This window comes from Telmatherina bonti (assembly GCF_933228915.1).
Source record: "Telmatherina bonti genome assembly, chromosome: 1".
Taxonomy (NCBI): Eukaryota; Metazoa; Chordata; class Actinopteri; order Atheriniformes; family Telmatherinidae; genus Telmatherina; species Telmatherina bonti.
Window position 1 is genome coordinate 27,808,802 of NC_136619.1, and position 13,705 is coordinate 27,822,506.

The following is a 13,705-nucleotide window of genomic DNA, read 5'->3' on the forward strand; positions in this document are numbered from 1 at the left end:
TAGGATTGTAGAGTGGCTTGGGGGCAGGTAAGTGACAAGTGGCTGGAAGTAAACAAAGTAAAGCTCCTCATCCAGGATCTGCAGCTGGCTCTAGTCTTAAAGGTAGAAAACTCAACAAAGGTAAATCCCAGACAGGTGAAGGTCTTCCTGATATGGAAAAGAAGAAAAAAAACAAAACCAGTCTTCCTAAAGATCCTTACAGAACATAAGACAAACTGATTTGGCTGAATAATACTGCATTAAAGCAGACAAACTGGGGTAAACTGGAGATTAGACCTTTACTTAATACAAGAAGCAAGCAACCAGTCATGTATTAAAGACTGGAAAAACTCAGCTCTTATCCTAACAGACAAACATGGTTTCAGCATCTTTCAGGCTATAATTCAGCTATGTATGGAATGTATAGAAAACATTTTTCTAAAAATAGCTAATCAGCTCAGCTGGCTGCTTTCTAGGTGCTTTCACTGGTTAAGTTGGTAAGATTGAAGTGTGTCAGCACATTTGAACTAATGATGCGACTCAAGCTTTCAAGCTATCCTAACTGTAATTTATTCATTAATCTCACATTTTAGATCAATTGGAGCAACAGGCTTCATATGAAAACACACAATTCTGCACAGCAGCCCTCAAAAATGATACAAAAACGTCATTCTACAGTAAATGGGAACTTTAGATTTAAGATGCATCTAAAAGACAAAAAAATAAATATTAACTACAATTCACAGTTATTAAAACATGCAAAGATACTATATAAAAGATTAAAAGTCACAAAAATTGTGTGTGTAAATATTTCATTTGCAGCCACCAGGTGGTGTCCAATACCCACAAATGACAAGAAAAGCAATTCTTTTTCTCCCCTTAGGTTTTGTCTTTAACAAGATTTCAGGCTTAAGTATTATAGTTAATAATAATAACAACAACAACAACAACAACAACAACAACAATAATAATAATAATAATAATAATAATAATAATAATAATAATAATAATAATAGTAGTAGTAGTAGTAGTGGTATAACTATTGGAGGGGCATTGTATTAGCAGCTGTGAAAGGTTGAGGTTATTACATCATGTACTTGCAAACTGGGAAAATAAAAACAATAATGATGTCTTTCCAATGTTTCTCGTGCTTCCCAGGCTGGTTGTCGGGGCATGAGAATTGCTGAGATGTTTAAATTATTAATGAAATCCTACGTTGGGGAGAAAAGCTTGTAGAATAGAAGGAGTGGAATGGCGTGTGTGTGTGTGTGTGTGTGTGTGTGTGTGTGTGTTTGGGGGGGGGGGGGGGGGGGGGTCTCCTGATCATTTGGTTTCCATAGTACCGCCCCCGGGAGAGCTGTAGCTTTTTATTTATGGGTTTCTGTTCTTTCTTTTGTTACCTGGAAGATGATTTCATATAGATCATTAAAAGACAATCAAACAGTTAAAAGAAACGGTTTTCATTATAGGCTACCTCACACGATACAAACCCAGTGAACTATTCCCCCTTTTCCCTTTCCACGCTCGATTGTTTTATTAAATGACGTATTTTAAGCAGACTGATCTGTTACCAGCATGTCGTATTTTGACTCTGGCCAACATTTCTGCTGAACAGCTGGCCAGATGTTGCACGCGGAGCGGCTGTCGCTGACCTCGGTGCTGAACACGACGTCAGAAGAACCTGCGCGCACCACAGGAGACACGATCCAGCCTCACTCCCTCTTTGATTTATTGAAGCTACTCCAAACACGCTCCTTTGCTTTCTGATCTTTGCCATTTGATTTGATTTCATTATTTATTTCAACCCCATGCATTAACTCCTTTGTCCTTTCCCTCTCTTCTGCTGCAAACCCAGACTGCTCCTGGACGCTGGCTCTGTATTTCCGTGGTTTTTGTCGTGATGGCACTTCTGGCGCGGCTACTGTACGCCAGGCAGGAGATTAGCCGGAGGTAGATGAAGGCGCTTAACTCGTTTCGTTTCTGTTCTTTGTGAGAAGGTCTTTTAATCTTTACGGTGTTTCCCACCTTGGCACTAAAATTTAGGATCGTCTGTCGATTGGTCGCCCCTCTGGGCTTTCATTTACTGTAAGTTGGATTGTTGCTTTAGTCGTAGTCGCTGCTTGACCATCCTGCGCTGTAACATGACGCTGAAGCAGTAAAAGCATTTTCAAAAAGCAAGAAAGCAACACAGAAAATATCTGGATATGGAGTCCATGAAGACCAAAGCCTCGGCAGGGGTCAAGGAATTTGCAGGGAAGACCCTGGGTCATATGTATAGGTAAGGACGTGTTTATTTTATTTTATTTTCATTTGTTCTTTTTATATATATATTAACGAGTTGTCTCAGTTAAAATGTATTCATTTAAATGCTGGATTTTTAAAAAAATCAAAAGTGTGGATTCACAACCACCTTGAACTGATAAAAACTAAGGGATCTCTAGTCACGCCCCTGGAAGTGCGAATAACATTATGCAATCAAAATGTGCATGCGTGTCTGCGTGTGCGCGCGCGACTGTTGTGTTTGCAGGGGGTTTGCATGCCACAGCATCCTGATAAGGGGCCTATACATGAACGTTATTGGCAGACGGGTTTTTACAGGGGTGCAGGCCACGCACGTTTTTCCCCCAACAGTTCACATTTAGTGAAGCTTTTCATATCATGTCTGCCGTGGTGGCGTCTCCTGTAAATAATACAATCTGAGATCCGTGTCAACATTAAAACACATATTTGGTTATTTCGATGGACATAATTGACAGGGATTTTTTCAGTTTAGAGATTTTGAGAGATTATTTGTATGCAATTGAATAAACGGTCTCACATTCATACCGATTTCTGAACAGACCTACTGTACATTCATGTTTCATGTTCCAAATATAAATGTGAATGGTACAGTGAAGACATTTTTTATATTTGTAAATATAAATCAGATGTTTCCTGAAAATGAGACAATGTTGATTTCTAGGACTTTTGTTTCACTGAATGTTAGACCAGTTTACATTATTATTATTATTATTATATTGTTGTATTTTTTAAATACCTACATGTTTTGTTTAGGGTTTTTCTTGATGTATGTGAAGTAAATGTGTGCGTTTTATCCTTATTATTCATGTGTAATTTTGGGAGGCGGCTTGCAGTGTCATTGGAATAAACGTAATTTTCCTGGAAGGGAAAAAAAAAAAGGGTTTTGAGGAAAGCCCACAGACTGGTGTCTGCATACTGGAGCTGCTGCTGTGTCCCTGAATGCTAATGAGCATGAAAGTGAACCGGCTGCTGCAATGCGGTACAGTGGCTGATATGTTGGTTCGTTTTCAGCTTTTCCGCGCGAACTTCAGCTTTTCTGTCATCTCTTTATATTGTTCTCTGTATAAAAAAAAAAGTCGGATGAACATTTGGGTTTTTATTCGTTGCTCGTGTTTTTTTTTTTTTTTTTTTGTTCAGCCATTTGACTTGAATCTTAAAGATTCGGGACTACTTCTTTATAATACTGGGAAACGTGTTCTTCCTTGCTCCTGCAGCTCCAGAGGCCTTGCCACCTGTACAGTTATTTGATAATGCTGAAGAACTGCGTGGTGCACTCATGGCCAGGCAATAACAAGAAATCAGACACACGATGCAGCAAATATTTAATCTGTAATGAAATAATAGCTTTTAAGGCCTCCCTCATTTTGGAGGGAACACATTAGACAGAGTCTCCCTCACATGCTGTTGCAGGGTGATAGAAAGGAGGCAGAAAACCGGGGAGGTGATCGAGCTGACAGAGGATGGGAGGCCTCGGGAGGCCGCGGAGAAGAAACCCCCGCTGTGTGATTGCAAATGTTTCGGCTTGCCTCGCCGCTACATCATCGCCATCATGAGCGGCTTGGGCTTCTGCATCTCCTTCGGCATCCGATGTAACTTGGGCGTGGCCATTGTGGGCATGGTCAACAACAGCACCATCCACCAGAATGGCAAGATCATCATTAAAGAGGTGTGGCAATGGCATGCGCTTGGTATAACGCACATTAACCACATTAACCTTTTTTCTTTTTTTTTTTTTTTTATTATTATTTTTTTAAACAAAATGTTTCCCAAGTAAAATGACAAGGACGCAAAAAACATTATTTCCACCATACTATTGAGGGGTTGCTGTAAAATTAGCACAAAATGTTCTGTCTAAATAATAAATGATTAAAGTGGAGTCATTAAGTTTTGAATGTGGGCAAAAAAATTACTGGAGCCGTTTTAGAAAGAGACCAACCTTTGCTCTTTGGGCCCTACCACGTCATCACTGTAGCTGGTTTTGGGCCTAAATCTATTTATTTTGTTATTAAGATAATGATGATTATCATTTGATAGACTGGTGCATGGGAACATTTTGAAGAATTAGGATGACGTTATATGCAGCTATTTGCATTATTATGGTGTCTATAGGTAATTTTTTTTTTTTTTTTTTTTTAGTCTGTTGACGTAACGTCAAGCAGTTTCCTGCTCAAAAGCTGAAAAGTCCCGTGAACAGGATGCTGAAATCGAGTATTTAAATGCACCAAAGATTATATGTGTTAAAATGGTCTTATACGTTTGCACTGAAGTCACATCCGCAAGATCATTCAAGTCTATTTGTCTTTCCTTCATCTTTATAAGCCTATATAATTTCATTATAGACGAATATGTGGAGGATCAGATCGATGCAGAGTAAATTATTTTAGTCGCTTAAGCATTTAATAACAAATCCACCTCTAGCAGAAACTGTTAACTGGTAAAAACACAGTTATAGTGGTTAAAAATTGAATATGAACCATCTCATTTATCATTTTCCTAATTCCTGCTTCCGTTTTCATTTTTTTTCCCACCAGAAAGCCAAGTTCAATTGGGATCCAGAGACGGTGGGAATGATTCATGGATCTTTTTTCTGGGGCTACATCGTGACGCAAATCCCGGGAGGATACATTTCCTCAAGGCTGGCTGCAAATAGGTAGGCGACCCTCCCAGTCTCCTACCATAACGGAGCTGCATTCATTTGGCAGATAAATCGTTAACATTCTTATGATTGCTGACAAAGGATGAGAATGCAATTTGCGTAGCCTATATCCCTTCATTCATAGGTCTATTTTATTTTCTCACCTTTAAATTTGTTTGGAAATAAATGAAAATAGCTTATGCACTTGAACTGCTGCTGATAAAAAAAAAAAAAAGAAAAAAAAAAAAAAAAGAAAATCCGAACCAAACACAAGACAAAGTGAAACAAAACTGAAATGTGAAACGAATGAGCAGCTCCCATCTGTAAGCAGGGAATGAGTGCATAAAGCGGCAGACAACAGTGAGGGAAGCGGGCTGGCAGGCCTGCATGTCGCTCCTGGTGTCAGGGCTTTCTGCCACCTGTTAATGAGCTCCCTGGGGAAACTGGGTTTAATCTGTCGCTCCCTCAGGGCATGGACACCAGACCCCAACTGGTCGCCAAAGGCTTTAATTCTCATAAGCACTGCCATTGCGTCAGGTTTTATAATTACTGGGCTACTACACGTTGTAAGCAGCAAAATTTATATGACTGTGTACATCTTAAGGCTTAAAATTTGATAGGTTACATGGTTACTATCTGGCAATTATCAATAGTAAAAAAACAAACAAACAAAAAAAAAAAACGTTTAGAGCTTTTACCAAGAGGCCTAAACATTGTATAATCTATCATTATGACAGACGTTTAGGGCTATGGATTTAGTTATCAACAGGCAAATATAAATGAAAATGTACAAAGAAAAAAAAACTGCTCTGACAGAACAACAACAACAACAAAAAAAAAAAATGATGTCCACCCTTCCTACTTTTAATCTTTATTTCATTTCGGGCCTCTAGCTCGCTTCAATGATATCGTCCTCCAGACATTCTGCATATATCTCATCCTGCTGATTGACACGAGGGTGTAATCGAATCATTTGGTCTCGTGCCCAGCAGTAGTCGCCACCGGATTAGGGCTCGCCCCCCACGTGCAGATGAGAGGGGCGGGAGAACGTGCCAGAAATAAGAAACAGCTTGGTGTTTATGGCCTTGGCTCTCTTGTACAGAGTCATGATGAATTTGTAAAGAAGCATCTATTTTTTTTTCTTATTACTAATTAAAATGTGTTGCTTCTTCCTGTTTCTGCAACTTCTCCTTTAAGCTTACACCTTGTAGCTGTGAATCTGATGTGCCAGGTAGCCTGATTTTAAACAAGGGGCTGACAGATAGTACTGACTGTAGGAGTCTTTATTCCCATAGATAATTAGTAAGCCCAATTAGAAGTGTTAAAATAATACAAATGTTGCATCAAGTCATTTATGAATTGTCGTTTTTATTGTCAATTTTAAAACTTAATCACGTCCATGATGAAAGAAAAATCATGGAGCAGCACAGAAGTGAGAACAGTTGCTAAGCAACACATGCGTACCAGGATGACTGTTAATAGGGCGTTGCTGCTTGAAATATTTATATCTATGACGGCATAAGTGCGCGTGTGTTACAGGGCGAATCATGTCCGAAGGCACTAAAATGCGTCCATACGTGCGCTTGTCAGTGTAAATGATATTACTAACAGACATCTAAAGTGGACGATTTTTTTTTAAATTTTATTTCTCTGCAAAATGTATTAAAAAACCCCAAGGTCTCATCTTTTTCGAATAACCCTCCCCACAATCCCCCGAAAGATTTATTTGAAGAGGAAAGACAGCCAGATTTATTGCCCTATTTCAAAGCATTAACTATTTATTCAAGCACATTTCTATGATATTTACAGGGTATTTGGTGCGGCCATTGTCCTCACCTCAACTCTCAACATGTTCATTCCTTCGGCTGCCAGAGTCCACTACGGCTGTGTCATTTTTGTCAGGATATTACAAGGACTGGTAGAGGTAAGAATGACCATCTCATTGTGTTGGAACATGCTTACTTCTGGTTGAAAATAAGTTTGCAATTGGTTTAAAGATTACAAGAAATGAAAAAAAAAAAGTCATACATTTCAGCTTTTGGTAGTTTCACTAAAAACAAAGGAACAACACAGACTACATTCAGCCAGAGGGAATATGAGATGAGCTGTATTGATCCAAGCCTCCACAATTTGCTTTTGTAGGACAATCAAGCTTTTTTTTTTTTTTTTCTGTCACACTTTGTCTCATGGTTACACAACAGTAGAGTGCTCCTGTACAGAGGGATGGGATGCAAAATTGTTGATACAATACACATCATCTCTCAGGTTTCATAGTGAAACCCAACACACAGAATATCCCTACTTAGGAAATGCTGCTGAATTGTTTATTTTCATGAAGAATACTTCAGCCTGATACTGTGACAGAGAAATAAATATATTTAAAGATATGGTATTAGTGGGCCTGATGTAGGGCATTTTTTATGCCTACGAGCTGCTTGAATTTTTCATAATTATCTTTTGTAATAATATTTCCTGATTTGAAATTTGAAATGTCACCCCATAAAGACTGACGACACTGCAGTATTCTGCTGAAAAATAAACATGCAAATATATTTGCACAGTTTGTTCAAATTAGTGGTTGATGAACATTAAATATCTGCATGCCTGCTTTGCTCCATGTACAACTAATCAGATAATCTGTTTGTTAATGGTAATTACTGGGGTGAAAATGTTAATTATTTTTAGCCATTCATTGTTTCAGATACATGTTTGTTTTGATTTATTCCTGGAATAGTACTCCTGTGGCATTAAAATGCCGCTGGTAGGTGAATCATCGCAGTGCTTCTGAAAGCCTTATTTGCTGCACAGTTCTGTTTATTCTGTACAAACTCAGTGTAAACTAATGAAGGAATGTTCCTCATGTTCAACATGAAGCACAGGCTACTGGAATTCACACGCTTCTAAAACAAATGGTTGATCTGGATGCATAAGAATGAAAAAGAAAAAAACCCTCAATGTTTTGATAAACACATACAGACTGATTTTGTGTGGTGTGTTTAGGGTGTGACCTACCCAGCTTGCCACGGTATCTGGAGTAAATGGGCTCCACCACTGGAGAGGAGTCGTCTGGCCACCATCTCGTTCTGTGGTAGATGATTATTTTTCAGTCTTCTATCTGTAAAGTGGCTCCATAACAGGAATGTTGCTATTCTAACCAGGACATGTTGACTCTCTTATCTTATTGTATGGCAGGCTCCTATGCTGGTGCTGTGATAGCAATGCCTCTGGCTGGGATCTTGGTACAGTATTCAGGATGGTCCTCAGTGTTCTATGTCTATGGTGAGTCCGACTGATAAGAACCTGCAAGTCATGACTGTGTATATATTGTCATGCAAGCAAACCGCAATTTAATTAATAAAAAGACAAAATAAATACAGATTCTGTATTTGTATTTTGAAGCTTGGTTAAAGCTTATGAGTTTGACAGTGAAAGAGTCCAGCAAGAGTCAAATAGATTTATCCAGGCAGACTGTGTATTGATTTCTTCCTGCGCTGTTTTGGTGTGTCAATACATATCCCCCCTCCATCTTTCCCTCTAGACTGGATACAGTAAGCTTTGCTGTCTGCATTTTGTTCTCTCAGGGATTATGGCAAACACATTCTCTGCATTCTTACTATTTTTTTGTTTTTTTTAACATTTTTCTTTATTGTGTTTTTTGATCGATAATGAATTCCCAAGACCCACCAGAGGTTAAAATAAATATATTCATACACATACACATATACCTTTACATACATATATACACGTACATGCACATCTGCACACATATAAGTATAGATGTACTCGTAGGTAGAGTGTACATGCACACTGCAGAGTAAAACAAAGACACAACAGAGTGAGGTTCAGCTTCCTTTCCCCATCCCCTACCATCCTGCCACTCCCCTTATTTTCACAAGTGCATTCTTACTTTTGTGGTCAAAACTGATGGACTTGATCGATGAAAAACTAAAGATTTGATGTGTTTTCTGTTTGTAACATGCAGGATGCGTTGGCATTTTCTGGTATATGTTCTGGATCCTTGTGTCTTATGAGAGTCCTGCTGAACATCCATCCATCACCGATGAGGAACGTTGTTATATCGAGGAGAGCATTGGAGAAAGCGCTAAGCTAACGGGTCCTTCAGAGGTGAGGGGGCATCATCTCGATAATGAGACAAATGGTTCCACCCTATATGATTTGTTTCCAGTTCTTTGTTTTAAAAATGGCTTTACAAGCACCAGCACAATGCTGTCGCCTTGTCTTTTACACCAGCAAGAGAGAATATGATATTTTAAATGCACATTATATTTCTGCATACAAATGAAAATTTTATATGAATCTATTCCAGAAATTCAAGACTCCCTGGAGGAAGTTTTTCACCTCTATGCCTGTCTATGCAATCATTGTGGCAAACTTCTGCAGGAGCTGGACATTTTACCTGCTGCTGATCAGCCAGCCTGCATATTTTGAAGAAGTGTTTGGCTTTGAGATAAGCAAGGTGAGCTGGCAACATAAGTTAGGTAACAAGTGACAAATAGTAAACATTGATAAACTAAAAACATGCCTATAGTGCTTCAGAAACAGATGCCTTAAAGCTAAGCATAATCTGCTTTGCCCTTAGAATGATACATTGTGAATCTCGCTTTGCAAAACAATGGTAAATAAGCCCTCAGTAAAAAAAAAAAAAAAAAAATGATGAGAAATTAAGATTTTCCACACAAGAATAATGGGTTGTGTTGCCAATTTCATACTTTGAAAAACCTTTATTGACATAACACATTAGTCACATGTAACTGCAATCATAGGTGAAAATGATCAAATTTAAATGAAGCATTACCATTTATAAAAAAAAATGGTGCTGAAGACTTTTTGTTTATATAGTTTAGCTTTTGCACGACGGTGAGTCTCTGAATTCTGAAAGATTTGCAAAAGGCACAGCTACCTAAACAATTCCCACATGCGAGCAAAAATACCACCTAAGGGATATTCTCACAACCTACAAACACAAAATTTAAAGGTTTTATTGATGCAGAACATTACATAGGAAAGAAAATGCTGGTTACTGTAACTTATCAAAATGTCAAATATAAATTTAATTATTGTTACAAAGCAAGTTGCAGTGATACTTTAGTCTGTTATGGTGAAGGCTCATCGATGATAGAAAGACATTTGCAACATCAACTTTGCCCATTTCAAGCATGTGATATAAACTATAAGAGCAGGTTTCTCTGAAACTACATTCATCTTTTATGGTTACTAATTCATGTTGGCCACTAAGAAGCTGGCAGAAACTTACAAATAACAGAAAATGATTAAACCAACTACATTCTAAAAAGGATTTAGACTTTCACGTCCTTTAAAACGCTTTGAGTGGCATTCCATGTGGTTGATTTTGTGTTTGCGGTTGCAGGTTGGCATACTCTCTGCCCTCCCACACTTGGTGATGACCATCATTGTGCCCATTGGTGGCCAGCTGGCTGATCACCTGCGCAGCAAAAACATCCTTTCAACCACCAATGTCAGGAAAATCATGAACTGTGGAGGTGAAAAGTCTGAGCTGAGGATGAGTTTAGATTTCCACACCTCACTCTGCACAGCTACAGGGTGTTACTGTCACAGTGTCACATCCATGTTGGTGTTTCATCTGGTTGCTCTTTGCAGCCTAAAGGGTTTGAGAGATGATTTTATTTTTATTTTGGTAAAAAATCTTTTTGTTCAATATTTCAGTACACATGTTGACTCACTGTTTGTGGACGTGCATTGATTTCATATCTGTCACTTACGTAATTGAGTGCAGAGCATGTATCACGCTTAATTCAATTGGCACTGTAACGACAGGCAGCCTGTGGGCTTTGTGTATGCTTGTGAGCTCATTTGTCTGTATGTGTGTCTGTGTGACCCACTGTCTCTCTGCTAGGATTTGGCATGGAGGCCACATTGCTGCTAGTGGTTGGATATTCCCACAGCAAAGGAGTGGCAATCTCTTTCCTCGTGCTGGCTGTGGGCTTCAGTGGATTTGCAATATCAGGTTAGAAACAGTCTCTTAATCTAGAACATAATATATATGTATATATATATATATATATATATATATATATATATATATATATATATATATATATATATATATATATGTCATTCTGCCATTTAATTGAAATGATAAATGTTGTCCTGTGGCTTTGGTCAAATCTTTGATCTGGGACATCTAAGAGGACACTACAAGTCAAGTATCAAGGGGGGTGGGTTGTGGACTATCTGTTAGTATTTCTACTTCATTTCTTGGCATAATTTTTTTTGATTTTCTGGTACTTGAAAGGTAAGAATTTGAAGTGTGTAAGGGTTTTCTGTCCACATCTGACTGCAGCAACTACTAACCCTCAACTTGAACCTCTTTGCTTTCTTTGTTCATCTGTTCAACAGATCTTTCTATGTTGATGCTTTGTTAGAGAGCATACAGGTCTGTGACTGTGTGCAAAATCAGTTTTCTTGCCGGTTGTTTTCAATCTTTCTCCTGCCTGGAGTGTTTAATAATTCAGTGTGAGCTGTCTCGGGGGATACACCAGGCAGGCAGTGTGCAGCAGCACATGAGGACACTCACTCATTCAGAGTGGGGGAGGAAGATGTGTGGCGACTTGATGCTTATTCTTGCAACAAGATGGTCACCATCCCTGCTGCTTTTATCTGCAGCTGAGGCCTGCTTCTGTTTGTTTTGGGGTTTTTTTTTTCACTTGAGCCACAGTCTCTGTACAGTAAATTTAACAGTTAATTGTGGCTCATTGGACTTCCTTATCAATTAAGTAATAAATTAATCAGTGTGTTCATTTTATCTTACCTTTGTCTCATCAGGCTTTAATGTCAATCACTTGGACATTGCTCCTCGCTACGCTAGCATCCTCATGGGGATCTCAAATGGTGTTGGAACCCTGTCTGGGATGGTTTGCCCACTGATTGTTGGTGCAATGACAAAGAACAAGGTAACACCTTAAGCTCTGAACAATGAACGTTACATAGAGCAGTGTTTTTCAATCATGGTGCTGTGGCAACCTAGTGTGCCTTGAGAGATTGTCAAATGTGCCATGAAAAATGGATCTTATTCAAGATATTTTGACAAGAACAACTTCAAACTGTTACTTTAGGGTACAGAGTCTCATTTTTCAACATTTTCAATTAGTGTTGTGCCCTGTGTTCTTTTCAGGGAAAATAATGTACCTTGGCTCAGAAAATGGTAAAAAATACTGACAGAGTTTTACTTCTCATTTATTTTTGCAAGCAAATGAAAATATATCAAAACAACAGAAGGTGAACACGGTCTATGATGGACCAGAAGGAAGATAATAACAGATTCAATTAATAATAACTGTTACACCACCAAGTCTTTCTAAACACATGGTCAGGGATATCTTAGTGTGTATAAAAAAGTAATGTAAATGTAGACTGATTTAAACTAGATAAAATAGAAGTGACTGCTGCCACAATGGCTAGACATTCATTTTATAGCCTTGAGTTTGGTATTTAAGTTGTGCCATCTGATCTGGAGAGGAGCCAGTGAATCTGACTACGATCCCACAGACTCTGTTTTGTCCATATGGTACCAGCTAGACAATTACGCCCCCTGAAGTTCTGATTTATTGCCCAGTTAATTCTAGTGGGACTATATTGCATAAAATAATCTCCATTATATGTTTAAAACTACTCGTGACCTACTGTAGAGCACACATCAATAAGAAAAACCTTCCTGGGTTGATAAATCAAAGGAGCTGTATAGGGTCATTTTTAACATTTATACCTGATGTAATCAGATATCTTTTTGAAATTAAACGAGCCACCCCCTGCTGGCCAGTAGAAAAACTGCAGGAAAACTGAGGGGGTGGAGAAACATCACAGGGGTGTGCATAGTATAAGTTAAATGTGGCAGAGCAGAGGAGCTAATGTTTTGACATTCACACACACACACACACACACACACATATGTATATATATATATATATATATATATATATATATATATATATATATATATATATATATATATATATATATATATTAATAATTGTTCAAACTAGCACTTATGAATACATGGAAATGCAATATATTAATAAGCAACTTTTCCTATTAGTTTTAGGTGAGTTTAATTTACACATAACTAATAATTGTTGGTGATGTTTCACTTTTTTTCTTTAGACTCGAGAGGAGTGGCAGTATGTATTCTTGATCGCCTCTCTTGTGCATTATGGGGGTGTGGTCTTCTATGGGATCTTTGCATCTGGAGAAAAACAACCGTGGGCAGACCCAGAACTGACCAGCGAGGAAAAGTGTGGCTTCATAGATGAAGACGAGCTGGCAGAGGAGACAGGCGACATCACTCAGAGTTATGGTGCTTTTGGGGGTCCAGCTAAAACATATGGGGCCACCACACAGGTGAACGGAGGCTGGGCTACTGGCTGGGAGAAGACAGAGGAGTATGTTCAGGAGGAAGCACAGGGAGGAGGCTATGGATACCGTCAGGATGAGGGATACTCTTAGACCAAACACGCAGTTATTGACGCACAAGTAGACTTACTTTCCTGAGTGTGCATCAGTTTTAGTCATAACAACAAACAAGAAACAAGAAAAGCTACAATCCATCGTTGTATTGTTTGCACAAATTCTAAAACAAAACAAAACAAAAAAATAATAAAATGTTATTAACTAAATGTAAAAATGACAAATATATACATAAAAAATGAAGATATTTGATGAATAGAGGTGTAGCACATATCAAATTGGCAGTCTGTAAATGTACTATTATGCATATTAATAATAGATATATAT

The 13,705-nt window shown here is 38.3% G+C and overlaps 1 protein-coding gene across 1 annotated transcript; it reads left to right on the forward strand.

Annotated features, from left to right (window-relative positions):
- Nucleotides 1-2,183: 2,183 nt before the first annotated feature.
- On the forward strand, nucleotides 2,184-13,417 carry slc17a6b (solute carrier family 17 member 6b; the record flags this gene model as incomplete). Its single annotated transcript, XM_079245656.1, has 12 exons — nucleotides 2,184-2,257; nucleotides 3,691-3,946; nucleotides 4,812-4,930; nucleotides 6,725-6,839; nucleotides 7,916-8,003; nucleotides 8,108-8,194; nucleotides 8,898-9,040; nucleotides 9,243-9,392; nucleotides 10,305-10,437; nucleotides 10,812-10,922; nucleotides 11,741-11,868; nucleotides 13,076-13,417. The coding sequence occupies 12 exons, from the start codon at nucleotides 2,184-2,186 to the stop codon at nucleotides 13,415-13,417; spliced, it is 1,746 nt and encodes a 581-aa protein (XP_079101782.1).
- Nucleotides 13,418-13,705: the final 288 nt, after the last annotated feature.